The following is a 21431-nucleotide window of genomic DNA, read 5'->3' as shown; positions in this document are numbered from 1 at the left end:
TGAATGAAACAAATTGGAGAAATAAAAAGGATTATTAGGATATTAGGAATTTTATATGGACTAAAACTCTCTTTGTCCTAAAAATATCAAATTTTGTCTGTTTCTATGAGATTTTACAGCGATATGAAATGCGAAGACTGATAATGCAGGGAAAGATAAGAGGCAGAGTATAGGAAGAACGAGAGTGTCATGGTTGAAGAATTTAAGGGACTGGTTTATTTGCAGTTCTATAGAACTCTTCAAAGCAGCGGTAGATAGAGTAAAGATAGTGATGATGATATCCAACCTCCGACTAGGAGATGGCACTTAAAAAACGAGGATGAGATTTTACAACTGGTACTGTTAATAGACTAAATGCCTTTACAGCTTCTGAACTACTAGTACTAAATATACGTACTGCCAATCATTTTAGCCGGATGCCGGTTCGTAAAAAATATGTAAAATATTGCAGATATTCGGAAATGTCGTTTTAACAGAGCCAGTAACAAAAAAAGCACTCACCTTATTTTAGACCATCTGTTTTTTCTTTCCTCAAGAGAAATATCTTTGACCATTTTTTCCTCCATGTACGTATCTTCTTCATCTACAGGTATAGACGGAAACTGGTCCAACTCTCCAGTCTTAGCATCTTCTGTTTTCACTATTTCTGTCTCTGGTACTGCAATCTCCTCATAACTGTCACTTTTGCTCTTTGATTTTCTCTTAAATGAAACTTTCTTTTTCATAACTGGTGAGTTTGGCGCCTTTAAAACTGATTTTAGTTGTTCTTTAGGCTCATCAGGTTCGACTTCAGCTTCTTCTAAGTCCAATACTTCGTCTGTATCCATGGGTATGTTTTCTTTTACTTCTTTAGTTTCAACTAGTGGTTCCTTTGCAGTTTCTTCCAATATTTCCTCACTTTGGGCATCGGTCTTTTCACCTTCTTTAATTTTCTCTTGAGCTTCTTCACTTTCTATTACCGCTTTCTTACTTTCACTTAGTCCATCTTCTTCATCTACAGTCATATGAACAGTTTTCTGTTCCCCAAGTTTTTTCTCCTCCTCAACAACCTTTCTAATAATCTCCTCTACGCAACTGGTTTCAATTTTTTTCTCTGTTTTACCCTCCTCCTCTATTAAATGTTTCGTAATGTCTTCGATGGAGTTTTTGGTACTTCCAGATTCTTCACTAACTGGAGTTAATTTGGTCGATCCTGTTGTAACGACATCTACTGCTCCTTTCGCTAATTCTTTAAGCTCATTTACTTTAGTCGCAAAGAAGCGCTTATGTTCTGAGGATGGTGTTTCCGGTACGTCTGAGCTATTATAGTCTAGAATCTCGTCGTCAGAAGGAGCTGTCAGAAAGATGAATTGGACGTTACCAGGTAACTCTTCTGGCGTTTCTTCTGTAGTAGAAACTGTTTCACTTCGTTGTAATACAGGTTTAGTTGTTTCGTTCTCTAAATGAGAAAACTCATCAGTTGTACCTTCAGGCGGTTTTAAAGGAATGTGAATGTAGACAGGCTTCTCAACTTTATGAGGTTTTAGTTCTTTGCTCTTCACCTCGACAGGTTTTACCTTCTCAGGCTCATTAGATTTCAAATCTTTCTTGGAGGTAGCTCTTGAAAATGTGTTCTTTATTTTATCTTTAGCATCCCTAAGTCTTTTCATAAGTCCCAATTTAGATAAACTTTTTCTACTGTAGCTACTTTCGAGAGAAAGTTTCCTCTTTCGTTCAGGTTCAGCAGACTTGGATCGCGTTTTCCTGCCCAAATTTTGAGAGTCTACCCTTGGCCTAGAGGTTGAAGCTTCAAAAAGTTTGTCAAAGAAATCATTATTTGGAGGCGCAGTATCTGAATTATCAGTTTCTGTTTCAATATGTGCAACATCTTCTTCCCTCTTGACATCTACAATTTTACTTATTTCTTCGTTTATTGTATCGTTATTGGGTATTTCTACAATTTCCATGGATTCAGTATCACTTTCTTTTTCTGTTTCTTGCTTGTCCAAATCTAGAACTTCTTTCGGTTGATCTTGTTCCACTATTTCTTTTGTAAGCTCTTTGGTAATCGCTACTTGAATATCTTCAGTCTTTTCATCAATTTGAACAGTTTCTTTAGTGGTTTCTCCCTCAAAAACTTCTTCTTCCTTTACTTCCATTATAGGTGAGGGTAGTTTGTGATCGATTTTGGGTTCTTGTAGCTGTTTCAAGTTCTTTACGAGATCCTTAAAGCTTCCAGGTTTTTTGACAGGTTTCTTATCACTTTCTGTCTCAAACTCTAATGACGAAAATTCATCCGTTTCACCTGGAGGGGGTTTAAGAGGAATATGAATATAAACAGGTTCTATAGGTGATGTATGGGTTTTGTGAGTTGGATTTTTTGTTTGAGGCGGTGGTGAATTTTTTTGTTTTTTGATAGGTTTTTTTTGTTTGATGGGGAAAGTTATTTTGGGCATTTTTATTTTATCTTTGGTATCTTTCAGTTTCTGAAGTATTGCTTGTTTTCCCAAACTGATCTTGCTGTCTGCCGATAATTTTCGCTTTCTGTTAGAGCTATGTGCTTCAAGCGTTTCTTCTGTTTTTCGATTATTAGGTCGTTCAGGAGCCGCGTGTTCCTCTTTGTCCAGTAACTGACTAATATTATCTAAACTTTCTTCTGAATGATGCAAGAAAAACATTCCAGGGCTTAAATGGTCCTTATCTTCTTTTGCTACATCTGCATCTTGTACTTCATCGGTTTCTTTGGTATCGCTGTCGTCACATTGATCTTCATCAAGAATTAATGAACTACAACTAGTTTTTATGGAATGATTTTGCGGGTCTTTTACTTCTATGTTGGGAATTTCTATTTCTTCTACCATATAAGAGGATTGGTTGTCGAATGTAGAGACTTCGGATATGTCCATATCTGATTTGCCCATAGTAGAGGAACTCTTTGCGTTACGCATTCCTTCCATGGTGTATGGTTCGGGATCGAAGATATCGTAGAACGGTTCTTTGTACAAATGAGTCCAAGGGTATCCTCCTCTTCTGCGGGATCTTCTTACGTCTTCCCACTTGTAGGTTTTGATTGGCACCCGGGGAAATTTTCTTTCTGCGAGAAGAAACAATATTTAGTGTATGATACAGTGAAGTGTTTCGTAATTGAAAAAAAATACAACCAATAAAAATGAATCATAAAAAAAACTGTAAAACAAGCTAAGCAACACAAAAGCCTGCGTAAAAGTATTTAAATAATATGTAAGTTATGTTAGTATTTATAGAAGTAATAGAAAAGGTTGTGGTTAATAGTTTAAAGTTTAAAGTAATCAAATAACACACTTCAACAAAGACCTCGCTCGATAAGTAGTGTAGATCTTTTTTAATAACAAGATCATTGATCAAAAATAAATTAAACCTAAACTAATTTAACAGGCGTTGGAGGAAGAAATTCTATATTCTTCGCCCTTCTACGTCATCACACCCAGATGGATGACGTCATTAGTACGATATATATGTGAAAAAATCATAATTAAAAAATCGAATAACTTTTGTATTTTACATTTTTTTCTTATTCTGTAAATAAAGCAGTTTACAAGGGGGTCAAAATATAGTGAATAACCCTGTACATTCATTGGGGCCGACCTACCGGCTCTGTCCCGTCATACAGCTGACTGACTATAATAACTTTTGTTTATATTCAATTTAGAATGTGTGTACTGATTTTCAGCATTAGTAAATGGATTTAATTACCTCGGCAGGTAAGCAACTTTTACAAGCTGTCAGTAGGTACCTCCTGTTCTACGTTTCACTTGACCGACCGCAATATGTTTCTCTACACAATCACGGTAATCAACTGTGAGAAAACTAGCTTTAGTAAATTCAGAAAGATTTTTCGCCGCTGCCTCTCCGTCTATAATGATTGCCACACAAGTATTCCATGTAGTAACAATATATTACATAAGGCATTTAAGAAAGACATCAAAAGTCTCGAAGAACAGTCCTATAATATCTATTGAAATATTGGAAATAGAAAATTTTAGCTCTTTGTAAAATATATTTCAAAACGAATAAACTCGTCTAGTATCGCATTATAAACGAGTTGGAATTGCTATTTGTCGGGAACAGCTGGCACGGATACAACAATGCTGCGAGAAAACAGCAGATATTTACTTTATTATTTGACTAGCTTCTGAACTTTAAATCATAACTAATTGCGTATATATAAATTTCTAAAATATATTGTTGTAGATACTAGTGATAAGAATAATATTTAAAACGCAGCAAGTTTAGTCAAAATAGCAACATTGACCGATTAACAACGGGCATTGTCGACATTGGTCGGGCAATAGTAGAAATGTTATCAAGAATTTAAAATTATCATCAATGTCCAGGTTCTATGTTCTATGGACAATAACGTTAATATCCGGCCATTGCCGACAATGACCAATTCAGCCGGCCATTGTCGATATTGGCCGGCCAATAACGTTATTGGACGGATTTACGTCATTGTCCGTAACATATACATTGTATAAATCCCAAATCATGATTTACAAAGTTTATACATTGTAAATCATGATTCGAGGGTGCTCCTCGTAACATTGAAGTGTCTTGGTCTGTTTATTTCTAGTACATCTTGATTGTGATATTAGTATAGATATTTTGTCTAATAGAGAGTTGCACCAAGTCTTAAATGTAAGAGCATTGGCATCATTATTTTAATTCAATAAATACCTCTTATGAATCTTAAATTTAAGATATTTTATAACAAGTGAATTGTAATTCTTTTGATTTTCATAAGTTTTCTTATTAAAAACAACTTGGATTTTACTGCTCTAATGCCTGGTTGCACCAACAGATCTTAAGCTCCAGCTTAGCTAAGCTCTACTTATAGATAGGGCCTCCTTGAGTATCACTTACGTTACACCATCATTTTAGATTCTTACCTTATTATCAATTATATCTATTATTATATTATGGTATTCTTATTGTAATATATTATAATTATATGATATTAATTCTTATGATATTCTCGACTTAAGCTTAGGATCTGTTGGTGCAACCGGGCATAATGGCCTAGTGGGGCCCTATCCAAATCACACACTCAAATTATTCAACCATGAAGTATATCTTCTCCCACGGCATCTCTTTCGCTGTATTTTTCACTGCATTATCACTTAAAGTGGATTATAACGTTCAACATTCATGACATATCCCAAATAATGTAGGTAATTGTAATGGTATTCAACACTTCCTTCTCTTTTCCTATTCTCCTCAACACCACGACATTTCTGACACAATCCGCTCAAATTATTCTTAACATTATTTTGTAGGCCCATACTTCCTTGGCTATTTCTTCTGAATACAAATTGAACAGAAGAGGCGACAGCATACTTATTTGTTATACTTCTTCTTCTTTAGGTGTCGTGTCTGTATTCAGACGTTGGCCGTCATCATGTTTAGAATTTCCTGAAACCTTTCTCTATTGGCTGCTGCGCGAAATAATTCTTCTACTGTGGAGGAACATCATTGTCTAATATTACGCAGCCATGAAAGCTTCTTTTGACCAATCTATCTATTTCCCTCCACTTTACCTTGTTAGACCCTTCTAATTAGACTCAAAAATAGGAGTGAGGTTACAATAATTACCATCAAGCTGAAAATTGGCAGGATTGTTCAAAACACCATCATAAATTAAATCTAAAAAGTCCTCATAAATCCGACCCGAGCTAAAAAATGTACCTACGCGGGGTCAAAGGTCACCAAATATGATTTTTAGCGATTTTAAGCGAAACGGTTAGTTTTACCATAAAATTAGTTTTAACAAAAAATGTAGATTAGATAATTATCTATAAAAAATATCTTAATACTTTTTTTCGTAAGAGCCACCGTTTTTGAGATACAACGATTCAAAGAGTTGAAAGAGTTCTAATCGTCATAATATGTATTAGTACACCACGTTATATACATCACTGAAGCTGTAATATAAGTAAACATAATATTCTATCGGTCAACTTAACTTATATTACACACATAATAATATAAGATATTATAAATATGATAATGTTTTTAGTATACAGCTTGCGGTCTACCGAGGGATGCAATTTATAAGCTGTATTATATTACAGTGCCAACAAAAAAATCGTTACAAAGTGAATGTAACGCGAAAATAATAAGAATTATTATTTCAATTTTACGGCTTATTCCCAACAAAAACAGTAAATCGATATGACAAAGTATTAACTTATAATTCTTCTTACTTATGCATCTTATTCAATTTGTAAAGATGGGTTTTATCGGAATAAACACGTTTTATCGGTACGTCGGCTAATCTATTCTTTTCTCAGAAGGGTTTGAACATAATAATGAAAGCCAACTTTCTAGGCAAAATGTTTATTGCTAAGTACTAATAAACATTTCAATATACAATAAACTTTATGCAAATTTAGTTTGGTTACTATTATGCAAATTACACCGTTATCTTCCTGGGTAGCGAAAGCCTTCAGGTAGATAACACCCTCGAGGTATTAATTAGTCTTGAGTACTACTCCGGAGTGAAAATACGTGTTAAACCTCTTATTACTTGAATGTGCTGAAGTTTTTAAAAAAACTAATTCAACTCCACAAGAAGCTATTTCCAACGGAATTAGCTTTTTTCTCTCTATGTATGGAGCGCCTAAAAAAACTACCTGCTTAGATAAGTTTCGATATGCATGTTTCTTTAAAATACTCGAAATAAAAAAACAAGTGCAATTATCTTGTCTTCCTCCAACCTCAGCGGCTGCTCATCAACATCTTTTTCGGGTATATTACCAAGTTCAAGTATGGCTTGGTTATCAGCTAGATCCAAAAAACTGGGGATGGAAATTAGTCGACAGATCATTAGAACCAATTCAAACTTTACTCCCACCTGCGCCGGAAAAACTCCTGAACACAGTTTTTTGCAACTGTAAAAATTTGGACTGTTTTGTTCGGTAGAATGCACTAATTAATTGTCAAAACCGGTCGTGCTCTAATGTTGAATCACCAACAATTGAGGATTCATTTGATTCTATCGAGGAGCCGTGCGATGTGTCACTATTGGGGCAATTTACTTGCACCCAGAATGAACAAGAAGAAGAAGAAGAACCAGGAGAAGAGGAAGCAGAAGTATTAGAAAATTATGTACCAGTTGGATAAATTTCCCTTTTTTTTAATTTATACCGCTTTTTATAACTTTTATCATTTGTAACCCGTAACCCTTGACAATATAAATTACTCAATAGCTTCAAATTAAACAGAATCATAACAGATCCGTGGAATAGGCCTATGTGGGAAACCACGTTAAAAAAACGCGCTAAATACACTACCTCAAAGGTGGTGTGGAAACGTGTGCGCATATTATGACGATTACAACTTTTTGAATCGTTGTATCTCAAAAACGGTGGCTCTTAGGAAAAAAAGTAATAAGACATTTTTTATAGACAATTATCTAATCTACATTTTTTGTTAGAACTAATTTTATGATAAAACTTACCGTTTCGCTGAAAATCGCATAAAACTATATTTGATGACCGCGTAAATTTTTTAGCTCGAGTCGGATTTATGAGGAATTTTTAGATTTCATTTATTTTGAACAATCCTGCCAATTTTCAGCTTGATGGTAATTTTTGTAACCTCGGATGTGTAAGTTGACCGGAGTATGTATTATAAGGCGAAGCAGATGGTACTTAGGTCCTCGAATTATATATTCCTATGGTCCTTGTTATACACCCCTTTTAATGTCTATCTTATCTGATACTTCATTTCGTGCCTTTAGTATAGTTTGCTGATTGTAATAGCGGTTGATAATATTTCAAATTTTCGAATATACTTCGTGTCAAAGCTTTTCTTTCCGAGTAACTGGATAAGTCGGTTGTGCCCAACTTTATCAAAGGCTCCACGCATCTTTTTCTGAGTATGTTTATGGCAAATAGCGATTTTTTGTTCCCATCGCATTTCTGAATCAAGTGTTTTTATATTCGTAACAGGTGGCGCTCTTTCAAATTTCAAATTTCAAAGTCACAAACAACGTATGTGTTCAGCTTCTTACGTACTATTATTATTTTTATTTTATTTTTATTGTGTCGTGTGTTATATTATTTTGTAAATTATTAATAGTTCAAGCACAGAATAACTAACCACACAGAAGCGAATCTGACTGTCGTTTCCATTGATTTTGTTGGGACCGAAATATTTGACTTTGTGCACCAGTTACAGAATAGAACTTGATGTTGTAAGGAATAGACCATTCCATATGATGTAATATTTTTGACAAATAGTTATTAATTTAATATGAAATATAAAATTTAACTAGGAAAATAAATAAAATATAAAATAAAACATATATAAATTTAAAACTTAACTGTAACAACTGTCACTGTCAGTCGCAAAAGTGAGGTTGCACCGATTACGTGACGCATGAGCATGAAATTTATGTTACCGTTTTCGGCTTGAGTTTGGCTTCTGTATGGTTAGTTATTCTGTGGTCAAAGTAATGAAGCTTAAAATTTAAAATAGGACAAAACCTCGCAATTTTTACAGAATGGATCGATTTGCTTGAAAATTTGAGAATAAGTAATGGATAGTCCAAGGATCAAAATCTATATCATGACAAAAGGCGCTTTTACCGTGGGAGTGGTTGCCACCCCATCTCGGGGGTAGAAATTTTTATTATATTTTGACCGCAAGAGTTGGTAAAAACATTCATTATAAACAAAAAACGTTCTATACATTTTTTGATAAAATTAATAGTTTTCGATTTATTCGCTATCAAAGGTGTTAGCTTAATATCGAAAATATCAATGTTTTTAATCAGTTTTCTGCTAATAACTCAAAAAGTTTTCGTTTTATCAAAACAACTTTACCTAACAAAAATGTACCTTTGGAAAAAATAAACAAAACCGTTTTTTTTTTATTTTCTTTAAGACCAATAGTAATCGAGCTATACTTTATTAAATGTTGGCTCTTCTTCGTCAAATGCTAAATATTGTAGTTTCATTCAAAGTCAAAGGACGGGAAAACTGTGCATTTTCGAGGATAACTTGGTGAAACTAATTTAAAGTATTTAAAAATATGTATTTTCAGAAATAAAAAAAATCTCTAGCTAAAAAAAAGTGACTTATAATGAAAAGTATGTCAGTCCCTATTTTTTTCAGCAAAAAAGTGATCGTAAACAACCCCCCAATCATTACCCCATTAAAATTTGTGATTGACCTGATTTGTTTTTTGTTGATTTATGTATTGTTAATAGGTTCTAGAAGTTTGCTCGGTTTAGAATAATTATTTTTTAAAAAAATGGAGTTAAAAGCGAATAACGAGTTTTTGTAGTTTGGTAAAAAATGCCCTTTTCTTTAGAAAGAAAGATTAGCATCAGAGATACGAAAAATATTTAAGTATGAAATTGTAGCTTATTTAATTCCCAAGAACTTGGTTTGCAAAAATTTTTTTTACGACAAAAATTGAGTGAGCTATTGACAATTAACACTTGTAATATCATGCAAAAACCACCTTTACCAACCCTTTCAATGCCACCTCTTTTTGTGACTGAGAATTTTAAAAAGATTGAATATTAATAGCCTTATAGATCTTGTAAAAACCTACAAAATTCTTTTTTAACGAACTTTCTATGATAAAAAATAAAAAAGTTACAATTAAAAAATTATTATATTTTTTTGAAAAAAAAAGGAGAAATCCAATTTGAAGCATAATAATGTGAATTAGCGGTATTTTTAGTCATTGGCCTTACTTATTCTTCTTTATTTATGTATTATTAATAGATTCTAGAAGTTTGACTGGCGTCGAATGATTAGTTTTAAAAAAACTGAAGTTTAAAGCGAATAACGAATGTTTGCAATTTGGTAAAAAAAGCCATTTTCTTCAGAATAGAAAGATTAGCATCAGAGATACAAAAAAATGTTTAAATATGAAATTGTAGGTAATTTAATTCCCAAGAACTTGGTTTGATAAAATTTGTTCTACGGCAAAAAATTGAGTGAATCGTAAATGAGTATACCATCGAAAAACTTTGATTTTTTAGATATAAAACTAACACTTTCGATAACGAATAAATCAAAAACTATTAATTTGATCAAAAAAATGTATAGGACATTTTTTTCTTAGAATGAATGTTTTTATTAACTTTTGCGGTCAAAATATAATAAAAAATTTCCACCCCCGAGATGGGGTGGCAACCACCCCCATGGTAAAAGCGCTTGTCGGCATTATATAGATTTTGATCCATGGACTATCCACTACTTATTCTCAAATTTTCAAGCAAACTGATCCATTCTGTAAAAATTGCGAGGTGAATATCTTTGGTTCCTGGACTATAAAAACAGTACGCAAAATTATGCACTTTGTGTATGTATGCATTTATCTATTTACATATTTACATATAAATATAATTGATTTATGATATATATTTACTCATTAATAAATTTTATGACCATCTCAAAAATTTCCGTATCTTACACATCTATGAAATGTCTAAATATACATATTAAAATCTATTTATCTCGTGCCAGACACACCATTTCATAGGCCATTCCAAAATATCTGTCACACACACATACATTTTTTTTATTTTGGTGTATTTGACGTAATCTTCCAATAATCTTTTAAAAACTGAATTACTCAACAGACTCTTGTTTTTTGTTTCGAAGAGAAAATGACAAGTATGTATATAATTAGTCCCTCGCACAAATATAATCATATTATAAAAGTATAAGTATCATTAACGTATCATTGTGTCTGTTTATTGCTAATTTATTAGTTATAATTACTAAAAGTTTTAATTTGTGTAGTAGTAGTGAGTTTGTAGGTTTTATTGGTTGTTGGAAGTAGGTACGGCAAAGAATAGGCTATAAAATATTAAGATGGCAATGGAAAAATCGGAACAAAAGTTCAAATAACAGAAGAAGAAGAATCATCAGTCTCTTTGTCGGGTGGGCTTCCCCATTTACATAACAATTCTTTATAAGTTACTCTCTTGGTTCATAGTAATGTCAGTCACCTTTACAGACATGTCTTGCCCGATCGTCATACAGGTTTTCTTTGCTCTTCCCATTTTCATGTCCTTCAAATGCATTAGTTGTTCCTCTTTCTTTTTAACAGCCGAACGTTCAGTTACGTACATTATAGGTGCTCTTATGGCAGTTTTATATAAGTTTTCCTTCAGTGTCAATGGAATCTTTCTCTCAGCCAACAAACTACTCGCTTCCTTTCACTTTATCCATCCCACCCTTACTCTACTATTAACATTACTTCAAGAATGGTTATAGTGCAGAGAAATAAGGAAAAAAATATCCTGTTGGTGACACAACCCCCTCCAGGCCAAAACCAAATTTTTTGAGTAGTATATACATTCTATACTAATAACCTATATTATGTTTCCTGTAGCCGATTTTGATGATACACATAGTTATAAACAAATGAAGATCAAATAACGGTAAATTTTCGCTTTTTTCGTCTATTACCAAAAAGTTAATCATTTTAAACAAACTTGAGAATAAGAAACTCATAGATCGTATAAAAAACTTCAATATGGCGTTCGCTGAATATGTCTATCCTTATTAGTTGCTTAGAAAATTGCAAAATAAATCATAAATTTCGAGTTTTTATAAATATTCACAACTTATGTAAAAATTAACTTAGAACCTTCTTATTACACGGAATGCTGAGACTTCTGGTGCTTAAATCATACCCTAAATTTTAAAGCAATTGGTCAAATAGTTTAAAAGTAATTTTTTTTGCAACACTACTTTTCCTATTTGGCAAGTCAGAAAATGATTAAATTACAGTAATACTTTAGATAGTATGAAAGAAGAAGATTTACACTATTAATTTAATAAAAAAATGACAAAAAATGATTCTAAATATTGCAAAATTATTTTGAAAGAAAATGTGAATTAAAAAACGGGGGGGAGCTAACTTCGTCCCTAATTGTCCTAGGACAATTGTTTTTCTTTCTAAATGTGTAAAAATGCAGTCTTTCTAAATATGAAAAAATAATTTTTCTACGGGTAACGGTTAAAAAGTTATTCTAATTGTTTATAAGTAAGCAAAAAATCGACATGTTTTTGCAAAATAATTTTACACTGTTTAAAATTACTTTTTGTCATTTTTTTAATTAAGTTATTAGTATAAACGTTCTTCTTTCACAAACTGTCCGAAGTATTACTGTAACCTCATAATTTTCTGACTTATAGTGTTGCAAAAAAAATAATTTTGAGATAAACAAATTAAATAACTTTAAAACTATTTGACCAATTATTGTTTTGAAATTTAAAATATAATTTAAGCACAAGAAGTCTCAGCATTCCGAGTAATAAGTAGATTCTAACTTATTTTGCAATTTTCTAAGCAACAAATAAGGATATACTCGTACATATTCAGCAAACGCCATATTGAAGTTTTTTATATGGTTTATGAGTTTCTTATTCTCAAATTTATTTAGAATGCTTCACTTTTTAGTAACAGACGAAAAAAGCGAAAATTTACCGTTTTTTGATCTTCATTTGTTTATAACTATGTATATCATACAGGAAACAGGAAACATATAAGTAATTAATATAGATGTTAACAACTAAGAGATGATGACATAAAGCAAGAAGTACGGGAATATCTGAAGAACAACATATCTAAGTCAGAAGTAGTTAATGATGTTGACACATATACAAATGACAAATAAACCACTTAGAAAACATTGGGAAGGAAATATTAGACCAATACCTACGACCGAAAAAGACAGAAAAGAAAAAACCATGGATGACCGACGGGATATTACAGATGATGGACAGAAGAAGAGAATCCAAGCGGAAAGACTACGTTGCATATCAGTTTCTAGACAAAGAGATAAAAAAAAAGCTGTCAGAGAAGCTAAAAACAGAAATTTGGAAGAACAGTCTGAAGAAATCGAGATATTGGAACGTAAACACGATTCCTTCAACCTCCACAAAAAGATCAAAGAAGCAGCAGGCATCTATAAATCAAAAAGGCCGGGGCACTTAACAGACGCTCAAGGAAATCCAATAGTTGATATTGAAGAAACAAAAACAACATGGATGAACTATGTGACAACAACATTTGAACACGATAGGAATGTCACCATCACACAAAATAAAAATGACGGTACCGGACCTCCTATTCTCGAAGAGGAAGTAGAAGCTGCTATAAACAACATTAAGGAGGGAAAAGCCGCAGGACCAGACGAGTTCTACTCAGAATTTTTGAAAATGAACAATATATACCAAAGTGGAAAAATACCCCAACAGTGGCTAAGGTCAACTTTTATAACAATCCCTAAAAAACCCAATGTCAAAAACTGTGAAGATTATCGAATAATAAGCCTTATGAGCCACCTCCTGAAAACTTTTTTAAAAATTATACATAAAAGAATATATAAAAAGTGTTAAGAACACATGACAAACACACAATTCGGTTTCAGGGATGCATTGGGTAGGTACTCGAGAGGCACTTTTTGCAATACAAGTTCTCTTTCAAAGATGTAGAGACGTGAATTGTAATATATATGTATTTTGTTGATTACCAGAGAGCGTTCGATAGAATAAAACATGACGAACTGATGAAAATATTAAATTCAATTGGTCTAGACAGCAGAGATCGCCGTATAATAAACAATATCTATTACGAACAAACTGCAGCTGTTAGAGTAGGGGATCAATTAACAGACGACATAAAGATAAAAAGAGGTGTGCGACAGGGATGTATATTGTCACCATTATTGTTCAGTACATATTCAGAGCACATTATGAACCTAGCGCTAACGGACATAGACGAGGGAATACTTATAAACGGAGAACGATTGAACAACATAAGATACGCTAATGATACTGTCATTTTTTCAGACAGTCTTGAAGGTCTGCAGACACTTGTCTCCAGGGTGGCAGAAGTAAGTAGCAGGTTTGGGCTTGATTTTAACATCAAAAAAACCAAATAAATAATTATAAGCAAAAATAGGATACCACCTGGTCAATTACTAGTTAACCAACAACCTATAACACAAATCACCAACTTTTGTTATTTGGGTGCAATTTTAAATGAACAGTGGGACCAATCGACGGAAATTAATATAAGGATCAAGAAGGCAAGATCAGCTTTCGTCAAAATGAAAAAAATCTTTAACAGCCACGATACAAAATTGGAAATAAAAGTTCGTTTACTAAGATGCTACGTATTCTCCGTTCTTCTATATGGCGTGGAGTCTTGGACCTTACCTGAAGCATCGCTGAAGAGACTCGAAGCATTTGAGATGTGGTGCTATAGACGCATGTTGAGGATTTCCTGGATAGACAGAGTTACCAACGAAGAAGTTCTACATAGAATGGGTAAAGAGCGCGAACTAGTCAGAATAGCCATGTTAGTGTCCAACATCCGTAACGGATAGGCATCATAAGAAGAAGATAGATGTCCATACTACTCAAAAAATTTGGTTTTGGCCTGGAGGAGGATGTGTCACGAGAAAAATCTTATTTCTCTGGACTATTACCAGAAAACGATTTGGCTGGAAAACAAGTGACTACATATAATAATAATAATAATAATAACTAGCGCATCAAGCCTAGTAGGCCTATGGCTTGATCGATCATTCTCCTCCATCCTTTGTTGTCAATTGCCCTCATTCTTAAATTTGTGCCGTTGGGTCATTTTAGATCATTTACTACATTCATTTTCCACCTTGTTCTGAGTCAACCTCTTTTCGGACGTTCTCCTATGATAATATGTGCCTATAGTAATTGACAGTAGAATTTTCGATAGTCTACTTTCTAGCATCCTCTATCTATAACATGTATCTTATCCATCTTACGGCCGGTTTCACAAAGTAAAGTTAACTTGTGGTTAACAGATAACCAGAGGTTACCCCAAAATATACGTTTCAGTTTTATAATTGTTACCCTTCTGACGGCCGGTTTCACAAAGTAAAGTTAACTTGTGGTTAAGATATAACCAGAAGTTACGTCAAAATATGCGTTTTAGTTTCAGGTCAACGGCGAAGTATGGTTAACTCACAGAATTTTTAACCAGAGGTTGGAGTGGGTTACCCTTATGGGTATACCCAGAACACGTAACAATTATGAAACTGAAACGCATATTTTGGGGTAATTTTGAGGTTATCTCTTAACCACAAGTTAACTTTACTTTGTGAAACCGGCCGTTAGTATACCCAACCTCTGGTTAAAAATTCTGTGAGAGTTAACCATACTTCGTCGTTGACCTGAGACTAAGACGCATATTTTTGGGTAACCTTTGGTTATCTCTTAACCACAAGTTAGCTTTATTTTGTGAAACCGGCCGTTAGTTGTTAGCTTATTATTACTCCTAATATGCTGGGCTCCCCATATACGTCTCTCGGATCTTCTTTTGTGCTTCTTAATTTGGTACACCTTTTGCCTTTTTCTTTCTTTTTCTTTTGCCCTTTAATTCGTCCAATTTTGAACATAGGCTTCCCCTAGTTTCCTCCATTCGCTTCTGTGTAGTGCTTTCTGTTTCCAGTGCGTTCCTCCTACCTTTTTAATGTCGTCTCCCCATCTCATCTGGGGTCGTCCTCTTGCTCTCTTTCCCGTCCATGGTCTCCATTGTTGTATTGTTGTATTCCAAGATTCTCTATTGTTGTATTCGGTATTTTCCTTTTGCCTATATAGGAGTATATAGAATATATATTCTTAATTTGGTACCTGTTGATATGCATTTATTTCGTAGTAACCTTTTTAATTCGTAACCACACTTGTTCGCTTTCATGACTCTATTTTGCCTCTTTACAGCCTAAATCTTAGAAAGCGAGTACTAAAATGTTATGTATTTTCTGTTCTTTTGTATGGTGTGGAGACATGGACTCTTAATAAACAAGGTCTCAATAGATTGGAAGCGTTTGCAATGTGGACATATCGAAGAATGCTGAGAATCTCCTGGACACACAGAATAAGCAATGAGAAAGTACTAAGAAGAATACAGAACAGCAGGGAGATACTGGATTCCATCAAAATAAGGAAACTTCAATACTTCGATCATATAACACGTCAAAAATTAATTATGCAGGGAAAGATTCAAGGAAGGCGCAGCATAGGTAGGAGAAAAATGTCCTGGCTGAGAAATCTCAGAGAATGGTTTGGATGCAGCTCAACTGAACTCTTTCGGGCTGTAGTGTCAAAAGTTAGAAAAGTAATGATGATAGCCAACCTACGTCGCGGAGATGGCACGTAAAGAAGAAGAAGACTCTATTTTGAATTTCTTCTTTTATATTTGGTTTTCGTGTTATAATAATATTGTACCTCGTTATTCAAACCTCTCAACGTCTTTAAATATATGTTTTATTATTTGTTTGTACTGTTACATACTTGTACATAATATGAATCCCTTACATATTCCTGGTCTATGCATTCCATGTATTTTGTCAGGCGTTGATGATTTTTACGATATATAATTTCTTTTCTAATTTTTGTATTGATAGCTTTCCTCTAGTATCTCTTTCAGCAAGGAAATCTGTTCTATTTTGCTTCCTCCTTGTCTAAAACCCACCTAGTATGCACATCGACCTTTCTTTTTTTAGTATATTCTTTAATATGCATTGCAAAGTATGCGAAGTATAGCAATACTATGCCACTCCATGTTTTGCATTCGCTCTTATCTCATTTTTTGCGAATTGGGCATTTTATTTTATGGCCTCCGACTATGTATTTGGTAATTGTTCTTTATTCCATATTTTTTCGTATAAAATATGTATTTCTTCATGGCATTCGATTTTCTTCATATTTGAACATCTCAGATACTATTTGGTCGTTTCCTAGACTTTTGTCATTTTTAGGCTTTCTATAATATTTCTAACTTTTTCTCCAGTGGGAGGAATTTGATTTAGATTTGATTGTGTACTTGGATATGCTTCCTTAGCTAAATTTACTTCCACATTTTCTGACAACGTGACTAGATAAAATACGAAGTGAAATTATCAAGATACGTGATTCTAATAGTAAATCTTATTTTCTGGAACTCTTCAACAAAATGGAGCACATACAAAGGAAATGACTTCTATCTGTCGGCACTTGTAACGATAACGAAAAAAATTAATGCAAAAGAATGAAACGAGATACACTAAAAAATTTAGTAAAAATATTGCACTTGAAAATTCAAAATAAACTACAAAAGTTAATAGAAAAAAAAACATAATTTGAGTACATATACAATAACCAGGAAATAAAAGTAGCATTGATCAGCTTACAAATCATGCTCCAAATATTTAGAAATAAAGTATTTTAATGGCGTTGGACGTGGAGGTAGATATGGATCTACTAGAAGATACTGTATATAGCGGTACGCTTTAATTACTATTTTTGCTAATTTAATTTTTTTAATTTTTGATAACTTTTCTCAAAACGAAATAATATAGGTCATATAAATTCACATGTAAAATACAAACCAGAAGCTAAGAGGGACACAGTTTTACAAAACGGAATGTATCCTTAACCATATGTTTTTGGTGTGTTCAGTATAACAAACTGAATTCCCCATAAATTAATTACCTTATCAGACCTTATGTCAATAACTCACAATTGGACATGCATTCGAAAACGTAAACGTAAACTGCAGAAATGTTTCAACCTTTAAACGCCAGATCTAAATATTATATTGCCCATCCCGTCAGATGGTAAAACACGAACAGATTAGCGTCTGTGGTTTCCTTTCAGCCACTCAGTCAGTCGGTCACAACACAACACCCCAGAGACATCGGCCGCTCGCTGGGCCGAAAACAATAACAAACCCCTTTTACGCGATGTATAAGCCAAAACACTTTTTGTTACTCAAATAAATAAATATATTACTGTTCGTTGTTACACTTATTTTTTATTAATTCCGTCAACCACACCCACCGGAATATGTATATGCAATATTTATTTAGTCAATCGTATTTTTAGGGTAAGATTTAACTTTACCTACATTATAAGACAATGTGTATGGCATTAACAGACTGAAAAATTTTTAATAGATAGACGGGGAAGAATACTCGTATTTTAATCGATCTTTTAAATGAAACACAGACTATAATTACACATAGTGGCATTGAGAGTGATATAAATAGACATTAGCAATAACTGCTCAGTGTTTTACAAGTTGTAATGTACGTAATAAATAACTTCTAAATAGTAAAAACGTCTTTGTTTACGTTAATTATTAGTTTGTTGATATAACTGATGTACAATTTTATTGTATTCTAGAATAGAAAAAGGTATTTCTTCATATCGCTCAGATGTTCTATTAAAAACAGACACAACGATTTGGTTATCGTACTCTTAGCAGCTATGTTACTGGTTTAACAGCCTGAAGATCCTTAGTTCGATTCCTGGTGCTTACACCAAAAAAATTTTCAATTTCTAACTGATCGGCCACCGTGTTTTAAGTGGTCGTTAAGTCACGTGACGGGCCCTTGAAGAAATTCAGAGAAACATCAGAAAGAAAATTCGAAAGGCAAAAGAGAGGTGACTCTGGGACAGATCAAGACATGAAAAATTATAGAAATGACAGGTTCTAGAACAAGCAGAAGAGCGAATATCCTTAAAAATGATGATATTATTATTACTGATCTAAAATAGAGATTGTGTCACTAGACCAATTACATCTAACAACTATTTAATGAAATTGGCATAAATCCTTTGTAAAAGGTATAAAATTTATTAAAATCCCTAAAGGGCTACATCAGAACAAAACGTTTTCGATTTTATTACAAAATCATCATCAGTGTAAGACAGTCTGGATGCTAGCTGAGCCACCAATGTAATATATGGGTAATAATAATAACCCTTAAAATATAAAATGTATGCTTTACAGATGCATATTTACTTAAAATGCCTTGTGATGGGCAAAAGGCAACAGGAATAATGCCCCAAGGTAAGGTATTTAAATTCCCAACATGTGGGATGCAAAAAAAAAATTTTTTTTGCATTTTTTTTGCATCCCACATGTTGGGAATTTAAATACCTTACCTTAGGGCATTATTCCTGTTGCCTTTTGCCCATCACAAGGCATTTTAAGTAAATATGCATCTGTAAAGCATACATTTTATATTTGAAGGGTTATTACCCATATATTTCTTTGGTGGCTCAGCTAGCATCCAGACTGTCTTACACTGATGATGATTTTGTAATAAAATCGAAAACGTTTTGTTCTGATGTAGCCCTTTAGGGATTTTAATAAATTTTATACCTTTTACAAAGGATTTATTCCAATTTTTGTGATTGATGGTATACAGCCAACTACAGGAAAACTTTTCTTTCCTTGTGGATTTAACTATTTAATGATGAAATAGAATAACTGTCATTAGAAACCACTAAACCACATAGGATACCGGACACCCTATATTACGAGAAGAAGTCGTATATTCCATCAAAACACACAAAAGAGGGAAAAGCTACTGGACCAGATTATGTGCCCATCGAATTATTAAAACTCATTGATGAAGATGCAATGGCTTCAATCGACCTTTGTAACAATTCCTTAAAAAAGTTCAAGCTCCACAACCTGTTCAAATCATAGAACATTAGCTTTAATGAGTCACACACTTATAATAGTTTTGAAAATAATATACCGAAGAATTGTTAAAACTCTTAAATGTGAAATTAGTAACACACAATTTGTCTCTAGAAATGGTAAGAGATACTTTGTTTGACTTGAATGAGAGATGCATGGACATGAATCAGGACATTTACTTATGTTTTGTATACTTTGAAAAGGGATTTGATAAGGTTTAACGTTCAACTTAAAAATCTTATCGATATGACAAAAAGCAAAAATATTGACACTCGTGATATAAAAATTATATCTAATCTATATTGGAATCAAACTGCCAAGGTAAGAGTTGACAACCAGAACAACCAGATAGCAAAATACAGAGAGGAGTCCTCCAGGGTTGCGTGATGTGCCCACTACTCTTCATTGTCTACAGTGAAGCTATTTAAAGAATAGGTCCCAGATTCAATAGAAGGTATATCTATCAATGGAGAAGTTTTGAAGACCATACAATAACAATGACAGATAACAACAATGATTTACAGAACGTAATGCAACGTCTTAATGAACGCTGTCATGAGTACCGACTAAAGATGAATTTAAAGAAAACTAAATACATGATGATGCCTAAATCAGCGGATGCGAACATTCAATAATAATTGAAATAATCAAGATAAAAAAGATCAAGGCAGGTTTTGTTTATATTTGATTCAGAGTTGGACCACCATCTCCATATAGCTATTTCAGCATCCTTATGCCTCATCAGTGAAGCTCAGAAGTCTCAACTCTGAGGGAAATACAAACAATTCTGCCAATTTAAGGCAAACAATCGCGATGCAATGAACCCACCTCTGAGACGCAATTTAGCGACGTCTCTCGTATTACGAGGAAAACAACGAAAAGCCCCAGATACAAAGTTTACTACCTTTTAAACAATTAGAATAATTGAAATAAAAATATAATAAACAATATTTTAAATCTAAGACTTTTCGTTAATAAACTGCTTTCTGGCTACCTCTGGTATCTCCGGATTTTACAATATATAATCACAAGAGTGATTATATAATTGAAATAATTGTTGAAAATACTGAACTGAGAGTGTGGATACTGGATACTATATACCTATATCTTAGGAAGATGGATACCTAATATTAAATATAGACCAAAACAAAGAAAATAAATGTAGCTATGCATAAAAAAGCATGTATGTTGTGTTTGATATTTGCATAGGGATTAGATAAAATTTTGTTGAAAGTCGCTTATTGAAAACGTTTCAACAAGATCATAACTGTCATCATCAAGCTAATTCAGGTGTCGTTTTTCGTTGGGGTCAGTTGTGGTTACTGCCTTTTGGTGGTGGCATATGTAATTGTAATTATAGTTAAAAATTGCAATGCTTTAAGCGTAAATCAATAAAAAGCTCAGCATAAAGTGTAATTTCCTTAGAAAATCAACTTTGTCATAGAAAAGATTTGCCGGGAAATTATTTACACAGTGCCAAAACGTCAAGTGGTAAAACGGAAACGCGAATTGTAATATCATAGAAACAAAATGAGGTTAAGCAAATTTAGAGACAAATAAACAAACATTTATCAATGTTTCATCCAGATGTTTGAATTGACCATTGCAAAGTATTATTGGAGAAAATTTCTTGTATTTTGTAGGCCAGTTATTCAAAATAACAGGTTGTAAATGACAGACGATTTTAAAAATATACCTACTTATTAAATGTTTTTTTGTGAGGTGGGGAACTTTTCTATGTTTTAATTTTTTGCATTTCTTCCAGCTGGTTTGTGGTTTCTATAGGCCCATTTCGAATATTTGTTCTAAACACGTTTTCCTGGATCTTCCTTTCCTTAGATTTTTTTTCTGGCGTACCTACTGTTTTGATTGGTTTACTATCAACCATTCCAAAAATTTGACCGTAATAACTGAACTGG

The 21431-nt window shown here is 33.2% G+C and overlaps 1 protein-coding gene across 3 annotated transcripts in view; it reads right to left on the bottom strand.

The window, feature by feature from the left end:
- Window positions 1-21431, bottom strand: part of LOC114324786 (titin) — a 67020-nt gene that overhangs the window by 40418 nt on the left and 5171 nt on the right. For all 3 annotated transcript variants that reach the window (XM_028272631.2, XM_028272629.2, XM_028272630.2), the window contains one exon: window positions 502-3073. In XM_028272631.2, the coding sequence (XP_028128432.1) occupies window positions 502-3073 (2572 nt within the window). The remainder of the gene's footprint in view (window positions 1-501; window positions 3074-21431) is intronic.

This window comes from Diabrotica virgifera, chromosome 7 (assembly GCF_917563875.1).
Source record: "Diabrotica virgifera virgifera chromosome 7, PGI_DIABVI_V3a".
NCBI lineage: Eukaryota > Metazoa > Arthropoda > Insecta > Coleoptera > Chrysomelidae > Diabrotica > Diabrotica virgifera.
This window is presented reverse-complemented; position numbering and strand designations above follow the sequence as displayed.